At 37.9% G+C, this 19429-nt stretch overlaps 1 protein-coding gene across 2 annotated transcripts in view; it reads right to left on the bottom strand.

Moving 5' to 3' along the window:
• The window catches only part of SMC6 (structural maintenance of chromosomes 6), a 78036-nt gene that overhangs the window by 49829 nt on the left and 8778 nt on the right, over positions 1-19429 (bottom strand). For both annotated transcript variants that reach the window (XM_082356449.1, XM_082356448.1), the window contains exons 3-9: positions 17018-17135; positions 14892-14997; positions 9216-9352; positions 8506-8567; positions 4965-5045; positions 3598-3699; positions 43-162 (exon numbers count right to left, since the gene is read on the bottom strand). In XM_082356449.1, coding sequence (XP_082212575.1) covers positions 43-162; positions 3598-3699; positions 4965-5045; positions 8506-8567; positions 9216-9352; positions 14892-14997; positions 17018-17135 — 726 coding nt within the window. The remainder of the gene's footprint in view (positions 1-42; positions 163-3597; positions 3700-4964; positions 5046-8505; positions 8568-9215; positions 9353-14891; positions 14998-17017; positions 17136-19429) is intronic.

Below are 19429 nucleotides of genomic sequence, written 5' to 3'. Positions count from 1 at the left end.
ATATTATAAATATGTGTGAATAAGTAATTAAGTGAAAATTACCACTGCCCAAGCCATTTCATGTTTCAAGTATTCCAGATTGGTCTTCATTGTACCTAAGCCAGCAATACTTTGAAAACGTTCTTCCTTCTCCAAACACTGGCGCTTTAGTTCAGTAAGTCGCTTAAAAAAAGAAAAAAGAATATATTTCTTACCAACATTGAAGAGACAAGACTTTCTGCAAATGTATTTCTTTTGAATACTGCCTAAACAAGTACTGAAAAAGATGTGCTAGGAAATGACTTAATTAAAGCAAAAATAAACAATATTTTTGGTTCTTTGGTATACTTTTACTAAGTGCAATCATTTTGTTAATTTCTGCACTATAAAAATGACCAGATACTCTTCAAATGAAGAAGAGCAAAGGAATAACAGTTTCAAGACCACACAAGTATAGACAAAACTCAGTGTCTCATTTTCTCTCAATTCCCTACCTGATAGACAGACTGGACTGTTCTTCTGGGCGAAGTATACCCAGGATCCATTCCAATGATAATGGAAGGCTCAAAAGGAATTTATTTCTAAAAATCAAATGTTACATTTTTTCTTACCCAAGTTTTCTCTTAATAATTAATCAATAAAGCAAAAACCAACTATAGTGACGTATGAACAGCTTCTAAAGCTGCACGCCTGGGTAGACGGCCTCTCCTCTTCATTCATGGTTTCCAGGTTCAACTAGGGTCTTCACTATGGATCTTAGTGTACTTCCCTATCCAAGTCACTTTCCCATTCTTCAGGATTATTTCAATCCATTATCACTCTCTTCAAACCTCATATAACTGCCACCCTAATCCCTTACTCATTCTCCCTGATGCTTATTTCACAGAACTCAGAAGCTATCAGAAAGAAACCGTCTCCAGTGTTCAACAACCTTATATATAAACCTAAAGCAGTCTTTTCCTCCTGCTAAAATGGAAGAGGTGGCTTCATTATACTTAAGTGCAGTTCCTATCTCTTACTTAGATCCTACTCACCCCCCTTCTGCCTTCTCAAGAGGTCTAAAGTAGTTGATTTTTCATCCCATCTTTTTCATCTTTTTTCCACTTAATCCTCCTCACTGACTCCTTTCCATGACCACATTTAAAACTTTACTTACTTATCTTTCCAATTTACAAACAAAACCACCAATATCCACCCCTGGATACCACCTCTTCCTCTAAAAGCCATCTTCCCTTTCCATCCAAGTTTCATGAAAATTATCTCTAGCTCTTCAATTCTCTCTCTGGTTTTCAGACCCACAAATCTGGCTTCTGTTTTCACCACTACCCTACCTGTCCCACAGAACATTGGTCCAAACCATTTCAAAGCTCTTCTCTACATTACCACTGCCACTACCCTAACTTACATCATCCTCATCTGTTTGGACAACGGTAATATCTTCCTTAGTGATCTCTCTGTTTGTTCTTTCCTTACAGCAGTTCACTCTCTTCTGCAGCAGAGTGATCTACTGAAAATATACATTTAATCAAGCCATCCACTTTCATGTGTTGTACTGCCCTTAAGTTTTACAAGGTCTTCCATCATCTGGCCTCTTAACTCTCATGCTTGTGTTCTCCACTTTAGACAATGTAGAATTCTTTCAGCTGTTTAAAACCACCACATGCACTCTTGCACAAGACCCCATTCATGCTTATTTCTTGGAACACACTTCCTCACTCTCGCCATCCTTTGCCTGGTATTATTCACCCTTCAGTTCTTACCTTAGACATTACTTACTTAACAGCTATACCTCTCCCACTGCCCCTGCCTTGCCCCTAACCCCTGTTGCCAGTATCCTATTAAGTGCTTTTGCACAAACTAATCTTTAACTCCTTTAGTAGTGCTCCCCATAGTCAATTATCCACCATCTGCTTTCTGCTGAATAGTTAGGTGTATGACCCCAAGAATCCTGGTACGTATTTGCCATTATATGGTCATGGCCAAAGCACAATGCTAGCAGGCACATGGTGGGAACTTAATATTTGATGGCTGAATGACTTCCAGTTTCTAATCTTCACATTCTATTTCTTTTTTTTGACTTTTTCATTTGTATCTCCCACTGTATCCTTTTTTGTTGGCTTCGGGTTGTTTGTTTGTTTGTTTTTTTAATTTGTATTGAAGTATTGTTGATTTACAATGTTGTGTTAGGTCACATTCTACTTCTTAAAGATTAAACTATTCAAATCCAGAGCTTATTTTGAGAATATAGCGCATTTAATTAATTAGGAAACAATTTCCTATCAAGTGCATATTATGCATAAGCAACTCTGATACATGATATGGGGACGTGCTTCTTAAACTTCATCAACAAAGTATCTTCAGTAGCTTATGACAAAGTGTACCATGAAGAAAGTGGGTATTTAAACACCAAACTGTCTGAAGCAAACAAGTTTCTTCAAAGTCCTGATTTATTGTTTTTAAAATAATAGATGTTAATATATACTATGTACATTTGCTTGAATATACAATATTTCCTTTCCCCAATAATAACACTGACACTCCAATAACTTTGATACTCCAATAACACTGATACTCCATCATCAATTCTGTGGTTTATAGTACATCCTTGCACACTATCACACACCTCAGGTTTGAAGAAATAATGTGGGGAATAAAAATAAATATACTCATCTTTGCTTTTTCAGTTTTCACTTAATGAACCATATAGCTATAAACCCAATTTTAAATATGTATGTCTCAAAAACTTGAAGTAAAAAGGTCAGTGTAACAGCTAATAAAGTTGACTTGGGTCAATCATTAATACAATTCTATCTCAAAAGAACATGCTAAAAAGTTGCTGAAAGCAACTGACTGTATAAAACTGACTAAGTGACAAAAGAAAAAGATACAGAATCATACAAAAATTGGTGGCACTTAATGTACTGGATGAACAGCTGAAACATAAGCCTTATAACTCTGAGGTCTCTGATTATCAAACAAAGGTTTGCTCTTCAAGAATCAGAAGAAGAAAGTACAAGAACAAACTATAGCAGATGTAAAAACAAATCTAAGTAAAAAAGTCACATTGGCTTGAGTGATTTCAAATTCAAGCACATTCACATGGCTGCCAAGCTGGTGAATACTAATGTGACAGCTGCTACCAAGCTATCAGTGCTTAAAGAATGTTAACATTTTACCAATGTAATGGAAGAGTTATCTATCGTATATAATTATAAATGCATATTATGTTTAATACCAACTTGAGGCTTGTGCTTATTTTCCCATCAAAAGAAATATAGTTTTTAAACTACTTCCAAGTGGGAATTAGTGATATCTTATTGTGGAACCAAGGGATAAGTATGTTAGATACTGCCCTGTCCTCTATTTTATAGCCTCATAGAAGAATTAAGATATAGACATACCCATTATTATAAAACAAAAAAGTAAAGGCTAATAAATACCCTGAATGTAAAAAACCACACTTGTTATAGCTGATAGAGTACTATAAAAATGTTACCAGTTTTATATAGATATACATATATAGATATATAGGTATATAATTTTACAATACCATTTACCCGATAAGTACTACAGGAATTTGACTGATCTCTAAAATAACTGCATTAAGTGTTTACAAACCTCTTCTCCTTGATTTATCTGCTCCTTTGTTCTTTCTTTTGTTTCCATGATGTATGAATAATCTTCCTTCATTTGTTCCAGTTGGGTTGCTTTCATAAAGAACTATATCAACAACAAGAAAAACACAATTAGGAGTTTGTAAACTTCCACGGGACTATGAAAAAAAGAAGAATTTGGTCTCTAAAAACTTTTAGACCAATTATGTAAAAAGACATTAAAAACATACTTAAGCAAGTAAATACATTGGGTCTCCGTTGCTGCACGCGGGCTTTCTCTAATTGCGGACAGCGGGGGCTACTCTTCGTTGCGGTGTGCGGGTTTCTCATTATGGTGGCTTCTCTTGTTGCAGAGCATGGGCTCTAGGCACACGGACTGCAGTAATTCTGGCACACGGGCTCAGCAGTTGTGGCTCGCGGGCTCTAGAGCGCAGGCTCAGTACGTGTGGCGCGTGGGCTTAGCTGCTCCATGGCATGTGGGATCTTCCCGGACCAGGGCTCGAACCCATATCCCCTGCATTGGCAGGTGGATTCTTAACCACTGTGCCACCAGGGAAGTTCCAGTATCCTTGATCTTAATGCATCATAATATTTTAGCATAGGGAATACCAAAACCCATTCAAAAGTCACACTGTAAGCTGTAGTAGTAGTCATATATTTTGTTGGCTTTTAAAAAAGTTTTAAATAGGGGCTTCCCTGTTGGCGCAGTGGTTAAGAATCCGCCTGCCAATGCAGGGGACACGGGTTCGAGCCCTGGTCCGGGAAGATCCCACATGCCACGGAGCAACTAAGCCCGCGCACCACAAGTACTGAGCCTGTGCTCTAGAGCCTGCGCACCACAACTACTGAGCCCGTGTGCCAGAACTACTGAAGCCCACGCGCCTAGAGCCCGTGCTCTGCAACAAGAGAAGCCACCGCAATGAGAAGCCCGCGCACCACAACGAAGAGTAGCCCCGCACTCGCCGCAACTAGAGAAAGCCGGCGTGCAGCAACAAAGACCCAACGCAGCCAAAAATAAATAAATAAATAAATAAATAAATAAATTTTAAAAAAAGTTTAAAATAATCTAACATTTAAAAGTTATTATGTATGTTTGGGCAATCATTCCCTTGTACTTCCATTAAGATGAATTTTAGAATTCATTCTCTTTCAGAATTAAAAGCAAAGAAGTTAAAGCAAGGATTTACCAAGAAAATTATACTTCCGTCTTACTTAACAAGTTCCTAAATTAGTCCTACAACATTACTCTAAATAGTGACTTAAAAAAATCCTCGATATTTACTATGTGACCAATATTAATGTTCAGTATAGATGTTAATCTATAAATGTATTCTTTTTGGTTAGGTTTATGTTTACTTTAGTGCATCTTACTTTGTATTTGTCTCCCTCATTTTTAGACTGCAAGAACTGCTTGCTCATCTCTTGCGTTAAGACAGAAACTGGATTATCTACCTGAAACAAACAAACAAACAAACAAACGATTATCTTTAAATATTTCATTTTAATTCCTTAAAGAGAAATGAACTAAAATATCCATTACAAGTGATCTAAGAGAGAAAATATTTCAAAATTTCATTATATTAAAATAAATATCAATACTACAGCCAAAATTAAATATTCTGCCATTACATGAGGGCACAAGCACAAGAACTTTCAAAAGAAGTGTGTTTTTTTAGAAAGTTTTCATTCCTTTCACTGGTTTTATAGAGTACCACTCCTATGCTACTGGTCAACCATCAGACCACAGAGCTGGAAGAGCTCTAGCATGAGAGTCAGCTGACTTGGGTTCTTATTTGGCTCTGTCTGAACCTCCTATGTAGCCGCAGGCAAGTTAGTTATTTCCTCCAACTAAATACAAAAAGTCCAACTCAGTTACTTCTAATCAGAACTATAATGACAAGTATTGTTTATTTTTTGTATAGCAGTTCTTCAGATTTCTTATCCTGTCATTTTTTCATAAGGATATTGTAAAACAAATGGAAATACTGGGATCATTTCTATCTTTTGAAGGAGAAGTCATTTTAAATAAGCCATTACTTGAATTAAACTACCTCTGGCTAACAAATTAAAGTACAGTTAAAATAACAATATAATAACAGTTCAAAGTGGAGTTGAAAAAAAAATTTTTTTTAATTCAACTTGTTTCAAAAAGATTCATTTTTCATTTATATCTTTGGTGTTAATAACAAAGTAATTTATATGTTAGAAAATAATCTTGTTTATAAGGTATAGAACATGAAGGACCACTCTAAAGGAAAAAAATGCTTAACTCCTTCATTTTACCATCTGTAAAATACTGACTGTACTTTATTTAGTATACCCCTGGTGAAAACCTTTCTGTTAAGCAAGATTTTGGGTCTTATCTTCTAAGACGATAAAAGACATTTATGCAGTTATAAAGAAACCTCTACATATCACCTTTTTCTCATTATATAGGTAGACCAGACCCTGATTGCCACGTATTTTTTTTAAACAAGGTCTGTATGGCATCTTAATTTCACACAGTATCTGACTTCTTAAAACTAAGACCTAGTGCACTAGCTTTAATGACAGACATTTTATCACCAGCTTTGGATTAACAGCTTCACCAAAGTTCATGTTCTTTTTTCTACATCCTCTGAAATGGGGTTCCTAGTTTCTATACTACACCAGAGATTATTTAAAAATCTGGCAGCTTTACCCATCAAGACCCTGGAGTAAGCAAAAGGCAAGCACACACAGGTAAACTTCAGAGAAAAAGTAAGAAGAGGCACAGGGGACAAATATAATCAGGTACTTAAAGACATTAAACACTCTCCTTCCTCCTGGTAGTTCTAGGCCAGCGCTGTCCAATGGAAATATAATGCAAACCACACATATAATTAAGTTTTCTAGTAGCTACATTAAAAAGATAAAAAGAGACAGGTGAAATTAATCTTAGTATTATATTTTTAATCTAATATATCTAAAATATTATCATTTTAACATGTAATCAGTATGAAAACTGAGTCATTCCTTTGCATTAAGTCTTCAACCTCCAGTGTGTACTTCATACTAGAGCACATCTCCATTTGGACTACCCACATTTTGAGGGCTCAATATCCATCACACGTGGTTAGTGGTTACTCAGCAAGTGTAGCTCTAGACCTTCTGTATTTTGATCAATGAACTCGAACCTTTAGTTAACTGAATTGTACAAGAAGAGGACTAATGAAGTTATGATAACAATCTTCAAATATTTCAAAAGAAAAGAAACATATTTTATATTCCCCAAGGAAGTGGGAGCTTAGAGAAACTGACTTTATTCAACTTTTCCCATTAACAACAACTTTCTAATAAATACAGCCACCTACAGAAGGAATCAGCAGCCTCAGGAAGAGGTCATTTCCCCATTACTACCCACTCAAGTACCCGCTGAAGGAACCTCTGGTGGAGACTGCACACAGGGTAAGCATGCAGTGTGATACTACACTGGATGCCCTTCGAGACTTTCCCAACACCTGTGAATCCACACACTCTAACTTTTGGTTTTCCTGATTTTGCTTAGCAAGTTGACCTGTGTTCTAGTCTCAAATTTACTTGCTGTATCTGCTTTTCTCCAGATTTTACTAATTATTTTTCTGAACCTGTGCCGCCCAATATGCAAGCTACTAGCCGCATGCAGCATTTGACACTTAAGTAAAATACAATAAAACATCTGATTTCTCAGTCACACATTTCAGTTGCTCAAGTAGCTAGTGGCCACCCCATCGGACACCATAATACAGAATATTTGTACCATTACAGAAAGTTTTTCTGGACAACTTGTTCTAAACCAAACTGGGAAAGAGACCCATACTCATAATTATTCTTTTTCCTTGGTGACTACTCTTGGTGTTCTTAATCCTGGAATAAGGCAGGGTGATACAATGGATAGAGCATTAGAATGGAACAGGGACGTCTGGATCCCAAGGCAGGCTCCACCAGTACCCACGCCTAGACAACTGTAAGTGCAAGTTTACTTTTGCTGGCTCCCAGTTTCTCACCTACAAAATAAAGGGTCCAGAGTAGATGACCTCCAAAGACAATTCCAGTGCTAATGTTATAGGACTATATGAGCCCCATTTCCAATTATTCAGTCAAAGTATCTTAGCAGAATGGACTCAAGTCTTGTCTCCTATAGGTATGATGAAATAACTCCAAAATACATAAAGAAACGCTTTCTTTATATGGCTAGAATAAACTTCCTTTCTACAAAAATTTAGCAACTGAGTTTAGGAAGCTATGATGCTATTCTGACTTGGACAGCAGAAAGCAAAGAAACTTTATAACAAACTTTATTAACATAACTTTTGGCACATACTAGTATAGACAAGATACTCTTGTGTGTTCTGTCAAATTAAAGATGTTATAGTGAAGGTTCCTGTTGAATCAGGAAGCTTTAAGGAACTTCACTAACAATAGTTAAATACAGGGCTTCCCTGGTGGCGCAGTGGTTGAGAATCTGCCTGCCAATGCAGGGGACACGGGTTCGAGCCCTGGTCTGGGAGGATCCCACATGCCGTGGAGCAACTAGGCCCGTGAGCCACAATTGCTGAGCCTGCGCGTCTGGAGCCTGTGCTCCGCAACAAGAGAGGCCGCGATAGTGAGAGGCCCGCGCACCGCGATGAAGAGTGGCACCCGCTTGCCGCAACTAGAGAAAGCCCTCGCACAGAAACGAACACCCAACACAGCCATAAATAAATAAATAAATAAAATTTAAAGGAAAAAAAAAAAGCTCCCTCCTTCACAATGACATGGTTTAAAAAAAAAAAAAAAAAAAAGTTAAATACATTTGTCCTGTGGTCAATTTACTTATATGAGACCATTTAAATTCTTTCCACACCACAAATGAAACCACACAAAAAAGTAACCAGTTGTGTTTATTAATCGGAAACACAAATTTAGCAATTACCTGTATGTTAAAATGATCAAGAATTCCAATCAGTTCTTCTTTCCTAGTGGAAACCACGGTGCCTAGTTATGAGAAACACAAAATGACCAGACTGTTTCTAGGGCAATAATACGCTTTTTAAAATAAGCAATTATTTATAAACATAAATGTTAACTAGTTTTCCTGATGTCATCAAGAAAGGTACCACTGCACATACACACATCTGAATGAACTGGGGTGACACACTTGTTATGACACAAGTACGCAGGAGGCAGAAGCACACAAATGCAGCGGCAGGTGCTTCTCTTCTTCCTATAGCTAAACATTTCCTTTTCCTTCTCATCTGTCTCTTTAGTAACTCTCCACACCCACCTCTTCTTCCTTTATGTCTTTTTCTACCTTTGGCTAACTTTCTCTTTCCACGTGTGATAGCAACTATGGGGGTGAAAGGAAGTCTGCAAGTGAGATCAAAATGACTTATCACAGCCTGTTTCAAACAGACCCAAATTCTGCTAATCATGCTTTTGCTGTAGAATGCCCTGTGGTAAAGCAACTATGTACGGATATATACGTGTGTGTACACATACATGCAACCAACCAATCCTCTTGCAAGAAAGCAGTTTCAAGAGATGAGAAGTGTCCTCTCAATGATACCAGCACAATCACTTAACTCTTTTTAACTGGATGTTCACTAATACTTTATATGAAATAAAGAGAAATTCACAGCAAACCTGTTTCACTTTTCAGTTTATAAGATCGACTTCCATCCATGCTGATGTGCTGTTGCACAATTATAGAGTCACCGTACACACTGGCTCTATAGGCATCATCTCCTCTGTTCCTTAATGTTATTGAGATATCTGCCGAGCTAAAGCAATAAGGTTAAGCTAAGTCACATGAAGGTACAGGGCAATTACAACACTAGGTTACCATAATTTTAAAAACCTCCAAGAAATTTGGCTAATTCGCTTGAAAAGCAGCTTTATACCAGCAGTTGATGGCTGACAGGCTACTACAGAAAAATGTTAAAGATACCAAGCAACAAAGTTGAGAAGAAGAGAAACTTTATAAAAAATAATTGACTATTTTATCCATAAGAGAAATACATTTGCACAAAACCCATTTAAGTTTTGGTTGTTTCACACCATGTAGATAAGTTACACATTTTCCCATCTGCTATGTATAATCAATATTACACTGCCTGACTATGTTAAATTATATAATAAAGCATCATCCTGACAGCAGGCCTCTAAGAAAGATGAAGTAAGAATTAAAGTGAAGTTATATATTTTCTAAGAAAATTAGAATAAAGGGAAACAACTTGAATTCTTCTATTACTTGGCAATTAAAAAAAAGCTTAAGTATTTGATATCAAGAGATGTAAACTAAATCTCAAAGCTTCTTAAAATTTTATTGGTCTTACAAAATAATCATTTTTAAAGTTTTAAAGACGTCTGAAGCATTTATAGCCATGTATATTTTAACATATTATGGGGGGGGAAATCCATCTTTATTTTTCTACTCTAACTTCTGTTCAAATAAGACTTTGTAGAAAAATTTTTAAAAAATTAATGAAGGGCATTAATAAATACATACTTATAATTTCCTTAAACATAAAAGCAGATAATACTTTCTCTGGTTAATATAAATATCTGCCAAAAATGCTAAAGTCCTTTAATGCAAAATTGCTTTAATTGGTAATTAAATGACATATTTAACAGAATAAACTTGTTTTCATCAATTCGGAGTAATCATACCCCAAAATTGTTCCTATTTGCAGGAAATGTAGGTAAAAATACTCAAGATGAATTTCACTGTCAACTTACACTTGGTGAACACCCTAAAGGGTGCTCAGCTCTTGCCCCCCCGTACTTCTGTGCAAGTGCCCTCACAGAAAGACGCCTTAGCAGCCTTTTCAGCCCCCATCCCTCCCTCCACAGATTGGGCTAAATATAGAAAGTGAATGCTAACTGCGCCATATTCCCTTCTTTAAAAACTCAAATTAAGAAAAACTAGTAAAATCCAAGTAAGGTCTGTAGTTTAGTGAATAATATTGTACCGGTGTTAACCGCGTAGCTTTGATAAAAGTACCTCAGTTATTTAAGATGTCAACATTAAGGGAAACTGGGTAAAGGCTGTAAGGAAACTGTACTATCTTTGTAATACTTACATAAATCTAAAATTATTTCAAAACCACAAGTTTTTAAAACAAACTCAAATTAAGACACATCAAGTGGAAAGGTGGTGATTCCTTGGAGATACAAAGTTCTGAGGCCTCTGGGACTAGAGAAACCAATTTGGGGCATTATATTCTGATGAACAAGTATAAAGTCTGCAGAGATGACAGAGAGAAGCAGGAGCACAGAACAGATAAACTCTTGGGAAACCACCTGGACAGACTGGCAGAGACATATAATCACAGATACTGGCTGTGAATCAGAGGCACAGAGAACTCGAGAGCACTTCCTTCCATGTGCAGCCCCACACACCAAGACAGTAAGACATAAACGCCTGACCACAAAGACACAGAGTACCAAAGACCTGAAGAATAAGAAAGAGCACACATGCTCCAGAGACAGTGAGAGGGAAACACATTCACACACCTGCATGCCTGTCACAGGAGAAGGAGGGAGGAGGGCACAGCACAGAAGTGCAGCCACTGAGGAGCGGCAGGGAGGTCGTATGGCGGAAGAGCTGCAGCACACACCCGGCTAAGGAAGGAAGGGAGACAGAGGCCTGGAGACAAAGACACAAAGAAAGGCAGAGACACAGAAAAGAAAGACCTAGAGACCGAAGATCTTTGGTTCTGAGTCTCTCAGTTCTGGTCATTCATGAGATCCAATTACGCTGCCTCACTGAAGTTTCCAAGACATATTATATCCCTGCATCTTTATGATAAATCTCCTCTTCTAAAGCTACCCTGACTGGTTTGGGGGGGTTGTGTATTTTTAATCAGAAATACCTAATTAAGACAGATATGCTCCTGAAAAGTTGTAATCAATGAGATTTTTGAAAGCTCTCTGGGTTGATTCTAATGAACAGCCAAGGTTGAAAACTATTAACTAAAGTATACAATAGGGGAAGGGTAGCTGGCCTACAACATGGAGCAAACCATATTTATTGCATTAACTAGTATGATTACCTAGTATTAAGTGAATGTACCTCATGAAAACATTTTAAAAATAAAGTGACATCTCCCTTGATTAGCAAACATCTACTTTGTTATTTTCCTTCCTAGCTACTCCTTGCATTTGAAAGCTATCTTTAGTATTGTGAGAGCTTTGGAGGCACGGGTATCCTACTGCCATATGAATTTAGTAAATATAAGAAAGGCAAGTTATTTAAAAAATTAAAGCTTACGGAAAAAACCCTCACAACAACTGCTCAAAAAACCTGTACAAGGAGACAGGGGTAACTGAGCTGGGACTAACTGCTGTCTCCCCACCTACTAAGGCGACTGCTGCTGAATTACGGTCAACAGCCCTAGAGCCCAGTGTGTAAATAAAGAGACCCTTGAGTGAGAAGAGAGACTGCCACCGCGAGTTCCTTCAGAATGACAACACACACAAGCAGCGCCACCATAAGGATGTGGCTTCTTGCTTAGCTCCAGGAGAACCTATCTGCACAGAAATGACGGGTAGCATCATGCACTGATGGGCACGAGGAACAAGGAACAAGGAAAAAGTCATGTAAAAATAGGATGCATCTGTTCCTTCTCTGGGTGGCCAGCTCATCTGCAGTAAGTCCTGTAACCTTGACTAATAAGTCAGGAATGTACAGCAGGAGCATGAGTTTTTGTCCCCCCGTAACCCACTCCCAATGCCACAGCTGAGGTCAAAAACAGGCCTGAAAGATCCCAATGCCACCAGGACTAGGATTAGGACGGCCGAGGGAGGGAACAGTAAACTGAACCTGCTGAAGAACCTGAACAGCTAGAGGTCTGAGACCTTGGTCACTGGAGAATTCCATCACCTGTACCACTCACTGCAAAGCCTCAGTGGATAATCAGAGGCCGCAGCGCCAAGAGCCTCCAGGCACAGTCGTCTGGCTTCTCCTAACCATATTCGGCAAGCGTCTCTAATTGAGGAGTTGAAACCCTCTACAAAGGTAGCCCCGAGCCCAGGCGTCACAAATGCAGAGTGTAATGTTTCAGATGTGCGGGAGGGACAGAGTCCTGAGGACCACCTCAAACCTCTGCCAGACTGAAAGACATTCCTCAGGAAAAACGGGATAGCCTCATAGATTTTAGGTGCAGAATAGAACCGAAAAGCTCGATGAGCTGATTCTGTAAAAAAGTGATGACAGAATCAGAGACTATAAAAGAAGAGAAATTTGATAGATACCAAATGTTCTAAATGAGGAAGGGGAGGACAGAGGAATAGTAATGGGTTTGGAAAAGCTCGTTTTAGCTATTTTTTTATTTTTTTAATTAATTAATTAATTTATTTATTTATTTATTTATTTTTGGCTGTGTTGGGTCTTCGTTTCTGTGCGAGGGCTTTCTCCAGTTGTGGCAAGCGGGGGCCACTCTTCATCGCGGTGCGCGGGCCTCTCACTATCGCAGCCTCTCTTGTTGCGGAGCGCAGGCTCCAGACGCGCAGGCTCAGTAGTTGTGGCTCACGGGCCTAGTTGCTCCGCGGCATGTGGGATCTTCCCAGACCAGGGCTCGAACCCATGTCCCCTGCATTGGCAGGCAGATTCTCAACCACTGCGCCACCAGGGAAGCCCTAGCTATTTTTTTAGACGAGGTCAGTAAAAAGGAGACTGAGCTCAGGTTAAAGCTTTTAACTGTTATTAACTGTTTAAAATATTTTAATGTTCCTATCTACAGGCAGCTGTGTCCTTCAAAGTTGGTGATTTGTGTAAGCTAGCCTTTATCTTTCTTTCTTTTTTTAATGGTATTCCAAGGACACATCTCAGAAAGAAGTTTCTGCTTTGATCCAGCTACTTCCCATATGGAAAAAACATTTAAAATCTTTAATTGAGACATAAAACATTTAATGGTGCAGAAAAAACAGATTTCTTCCTGAGGCTTCTATTTGAAAGATCAATGTGTTGTCTAGCTAGGCAGACTAGGTAACTATTTGGACAACTAAGAAATGTACAGTTCAGTATAATGAATTGAAGCAGAGTTGAGACCATTACCTTAAAAGTGTTAAAATAACTAATTTTTGACTTCAGCCATAATTTTGTTTGGAGACTGTGTGAGAGAAGACCTTGCTGGGCTGGCACCCAAGTAAGATAAGGAGAGACAGAAAATAAGCTGGAGAATTGTTACTAAACAGTTCTTTTTCAAGGCCATACAGCACGGAAAATGATTTTTTCTGTATCTTTTCTTCCCTTCTCCTGAGTCAACTTGGAACCCTGGCTTAGGGTTAAGATTCCCAAGGTTTCTGAGAGATACATAAGAAACCCGCAATCTTGACTCACATCCCGTTCCCGTTCTATTTTTTAGAAATAAAATGGAAAATGGGGGAAATTAAGTAGATACAACACTGAGCAGGAGGAAAGTCTGTTACATGAAGGAAAAAAAAAAAAAAAGATATCACTGTTAATTATCAAAGTTCCAGAAGTTCTGGGCACCGGGTGTGTGAAAGAGGAAAGAGCAGCCTGACTCTGGGAGCTGATATGATGGAGTCTGGGACATCTAGCTGTCAGGAGAAACGAGGATCCCTCAGAGTTTTCTGAGGCAGAATTAAAAAGAATAAGGAGATCAGCCTGAAGAGAGTTTCCTAACGGCCAAAAGGCCACGAGTCTATGATGATGCAAACTGAGCAATTAATATATAGTTAGGTGATGGCAAACTATAACAGAAAGAAATACAAATGTAAAGCCACAGAGGGTTGTTATATGACCATTCACCAAGGGTCAAGATGGACCCCAAAGAGACTTGGTCCTCAAGTCAAGCTCACTGGTGAACCCCCTGCGTAAAGGATATAAAATGAGAGACAGATGGAATACTTTTTTGAAATTCTTAGAGCTGAAATTCTGTTTAGGGACACCTTGGCTGGTCACTAACTCTGCCTTAGCCTACATCATACTGACGTGGACTTGCTGAAGCTGGGTTTGGGTCAAGAGCCAGCAAAGTCCAATATTTATAAATATTCCTTTAAACAGAAGTACACAGATTTATCACTGCTCGTTCTTCCAGAAAGGTAACAGAAACGAGTGTTAGTGGGCAGGCACATGGCACTAACTGACACAAGCATTCTGTTGGGTGAGGTGAACAGGCAACAGTGGGCTATGCTGGCAACAGGGGGCAAGAGAAAGGAATGAAAAGATATGATATCGCTGCTCCGGTTCCGGGAAGCCAATTCATTTCCTACCATGTCTACATGAATTGGGATTCTAAAGAAGCTGCTTCTTATCAAAGAACTGAAAAATACACATAGAAAACAAACACTTACTTCTGTCCATCTTTCACAAAACCTTTCAAAGAAGATCCTCGGTTTGTAGCAATTGCTTTTCCACCAAGACCAACTATGAGAGCTGTGAGTACCGCACTCTTCCCACCTAAAGAAACAGGTGTTGAAGAAATCACGTTCATTAGAGGGAGAAAAGAGAAGTCTGACTCCTACAATTTGATGTAAAAAAATTTCTGAAATAAAACATTATACTTCAATTATAATTTTCTTCAAGTGCCAAAAACAAACAAAAAGTTGTACGTATCATGAAATATTTAGCTGCTATTAGAAAAAAATCAGTACATTTCAGGAATCAAATCTTTGCCACTAATAAGGAAATGGAAAAAATGGTTGACACCTTTCTAACCTAAAACTCTCATTGTGTCATCTTGGCCCATCAGCCTATTAAATGAATTTATCTTTCTAATTACCCATATACATTTAACTCATCTAATTTTTCTTACATCCTAATTTAATCAAAATTTACTTTTTCCATAAATTCTCAGAAGCCAGAAACTATTATTAACCTTGAATGCAAGCTCCAGAGGGACAGGACTGTTGTTTTTTATTCATTGCTTTATCTCCAATATTAGCCCATAATAGGCACTCACATATTTATTGAATGAATGAGCTTAAATATGAAAAAATTATCAGTCATATAGACAATGTTTTTATATAATATTTTGACAATTATTACTCCTAATTTGAATATTATCCATTTGCTAGCTCTTTGAAGAGTATACTTCCTTTTACCCTAACAGACATAAAATATCACAAGCTAAAATTCCAAAATCTTTAACAATTATGGTAACCATTTTCTCAACTCCACAATCAACCAAATTAATCAACTCTCATCAGCTAATCATCTTCCACAATATACTCCAAATTAACCAAAGTAGACACTGGTTAGCCCAATTTAGTTCCTGGAATGCCCTTCAAGTCCCTATCCTAACTCTCTCCTTTTTCTTCATTTCCAAATTCACTGACTCCACCACTTGCATTATATTAACAACTTCGCTGTTTCAGGAGTTAAGATCTAACCGCAGAACCAACCCACCAGTCTGTCTTTACTTCTTGTCCTGTTTGACCTCCCCGTAGCTCTGGTTCCTTTGTCTATTCCCTCCTTCTGAAAATACTTTCCTCTTGACCGAATAGAGTAGGGAAAACAAAGAACAACAACTAAACAGACCATGGAGCTACCTGTACTAGTTTCATGTTCTAGCACGGCCACCAGTCGTGGACCCTGGCAAGCTCCTCTCCCTCTGTACTGGCTCAGTCAAGCAGTCAACATCTCACATCTGGCGAGTCTACGACAAAAGCTACCTAACTGGTCTAACTCCTATGTCTTCCCCCTTCTAATCTACTCTCTACAATGTGGTCAGTTTGTTTCACAAATCTTCACCATGTCACCTCTATACTCTAAAGCTTTAACTGCTTCCCCACTGACTTGTGAACGAAATCCCCAAATATTTATCATGGCAGTCAATATCCTCAACAACATCACCTACAACTGATTCTCCAGTGTATGCTTCTGCCCCTCCCTACCATGTATGATATGATAAAACCCTATGAGGTTGTTCACTCTCTCCACATACATCTGCTTCTACCCCTCCCAACCTTTGGTGATGAGCAATCTTTGCCTGGAACATCTCAGCTTCTTCTATCCCAATAAGATCTAAAGAATCTTTCATTTTTATTCAAGTACCACCACAAATACCGCCTCTTCTTAAAGCTTTCATTGGCCACAACAGTAAGAATTAGCTTCTTTCAAGTTTGGATTCCCAAGGCACTTTATTCACGCTGTTACAACATTTAATAGATAAAAGACACAGGCCTGCCCCAGTTGCAGTGAGGATGGCTTGCCTACTCTTCTGTGGTATGAGTTCCAAGGTACATAGACTCAGAAGAATAAGCAGGAAACGTTTATCCCTATTGCATAATGAGCCTAAAGTTAACTCATTTCTTAAAGTGCAGACTGGCAGGCAATACTGAAAAAATTCATGACCACAAATCAGAGGTCTAAAACTTAGATTTATCAGCACTAGTAGTCACCTATTTTAAAAAGTTAATGCATTCTGATCTCAATGTACTGCTCAAAGTCAAATAAGAAGGAGGGCAAAAGCACTTACTTCCATTATTGCCAACAACAAAGTTGACATTAGAACCAAATTTAAAGGGTCCAAGCATCGAATGACACATGAAGTTTCTGAGCTGAATACTCTCAATTATTCCAACATCTGCTGCTGTCTATTAATTAAAAAAATGAGAGGAAACAATCAAATTCACTCACTACAATCATCCAATCATTTGCTAGAAGAGAAAGGTCAGCAGTGCTACCAATGAAAAAAGTTACAGGAAGTATACTTTTAAATGTTAACTTTAGTCAATGAGTAAATGATATTAAATGGAGACCTTATATGATTAACCACCCATTCTAAAGTCCTTATAGGATCTAATAAGTGTATCAAGGTTTCTTAATACGGACAATACCAACATTTTAATCAGATCATTTTTTGTTGGAGAGAGGCTGTCTTGTGCATTGTGGGATGTTTAACAGCATCCCTAGCTGCTACCCACCAGATGCCAGTAGCACTCTCCCCCCACCCTAGTTGTGACAATCAAAAATATATTCAGACACTGCTAAATGTCCACTGTGGGGAGGGTATATAATTATAATTCTCATATTGTGAATATATGTCATAATTAAATTAGAGAAGGTTTATAAATGCTTTAAGCAAAAGTTCGGCACACAGTGGTCAGACTTTGTAGTTAAAAATATGAAAATAAATCACACATATTTTACCAAACCTTCCAAATTGTTTTAAAGAACACTTAACGTCTCCAGCCTTTTTAGTCATTTATTTAAAAAATCCCTGGCTCTCTTCTACTAGACACCAGCTTATTAAAAAGCAGAAAACATTTACATCCTTGTATGAGTAGAATACTGGAAATCGTGGTTGAAGACTTTTTAAAAATACATTTTATTTTGATCTAATTGAAGACTCAGATGCAGTTTTAAGAAACAGTACAGAGAGATCCTGTGAATCCTTTACCCAGTTTCTGCCCAAGGTTACATCTCGAAAACTACAGTACAATATCACAACCAGCATACTCATATTGATACAGTGACGATACAGAAGATTTCCATCACAAGTATCCTTCATGTTGTCCTTTTAGAGCCCCATCCACATCCCACCCAATCCACCCCCTCCTTAACCCCTGGTCCGCTTATCTGTTCTCCATTTCTGAAACACTGTCATTTCAAGATGTTATATTAGTGGAATCACACAGAATGTAACCTTTTGAGATTGGCTTTTTTTTCACTCAGCATAATTGTCCATTTTTGCCTGTATCAGTACTTCACTGCTTTCTATTGCTAAGTAGTATCTCAGGGTATAGATGCACCTCAGCATGTTTAACTACTCACTCACTGTGTGACATCTGGATTGTCAGTTTTTGGCTATTATGAATAAAGCTGCTATGAACATTCGTGTATAGATTTTTGTGTGAAGATAAATATTCTTTTCTCTGTGACAGATGCTGGGTTATATGATAGATAGTTGCATGTGAAATTTCTTAGAGAAACTGCCGAACTGTTTCCCAGAGTGGCTATATCATTTTACATTCCCACCACTGAATGATCCAGTGTCTGCATCCTTGCCAGCATATGGTGTCGTCATTTTTCAAAAAAATTTTAGCCATTCTGATGGGTATGTAGTGATATCTCATTGTGGTCTTAATTTGCATTTCCCTGATGACAAATTATGGTGAACATCATGTCATGTGCTTATTTGCATCTGTATATCTTCTTCTTCAGTGAAATGTCTCTTTTATGTCTTCTGCCCATTCTCAAATCGGATTATTTGCTTTTAACTGCTGAATTTTGAGAGTTCTTTATACAAACAAGATATTAGAACTTTGTTGGACATGTGATTTGCAAATATTCTCCTGGCTTGACTTTCCATCCTTATAACAGGGTCTTTTGCAGAAGAAAAGTTTTTAATTTTGATGAGGTCCAATTTATCAATTTTTCATTTAATGGTTTGTACATTTGATGTTAAGTCTAAGAATTGCTCCTGAATGCTAACCCGAACCTGAACCTGAACCCGAACATTTGGTACAATTCTCCAATCAAACCAACTGGGACTGAAGATATCTTTTTTGGGAGTTTCTAAATGATGAATTAAATTTCCTTTATAGTTACAGAGTGATTAAAATGATCTATTTCATACTGAATGAATTGTGATAGTTTGTGCCTTTCGAAGAACTGGTCCACTCTATCTAAGCTGTGAATCTATGTGTGTAGAGTTGTGAACAGTATTCCCTTATTATCCTTCTGATGTTTGCAGAGTCTGTGGTCATATCCTCTGTTTCATTCCTGATATTAGTAATTTGTGTCTTCTCTCTTTTTTCCCCTTTGTCAATCTTAGTAGAGGTCTGTCAATTTTATTGATCTTTCCAAAGAACCAGCTCCTAGTTTCATTGTTTTCTCTACTAATTTTTTCTAATCATTAACATAAACTTCAAAATTAGTCAGGTGA

Source organism: Balaenoptera borealis, assembly GCF_965194805.1.
Source record: "Balaenoptera borealis genome assembly, chromosome: 15".
Taxonomy (NCBI): domain Eukaryota; kingdom Metazoa; phylum Chordata; class Mammalia; order Artiodactyla; family Balaenopteridae; genus Balaenoptera; species Balaenoptera borealis.
Note: the sequence above shows the minus strand (reverse complement) of the source record. Positions and strands in the feature narration are given on the sequence as shown.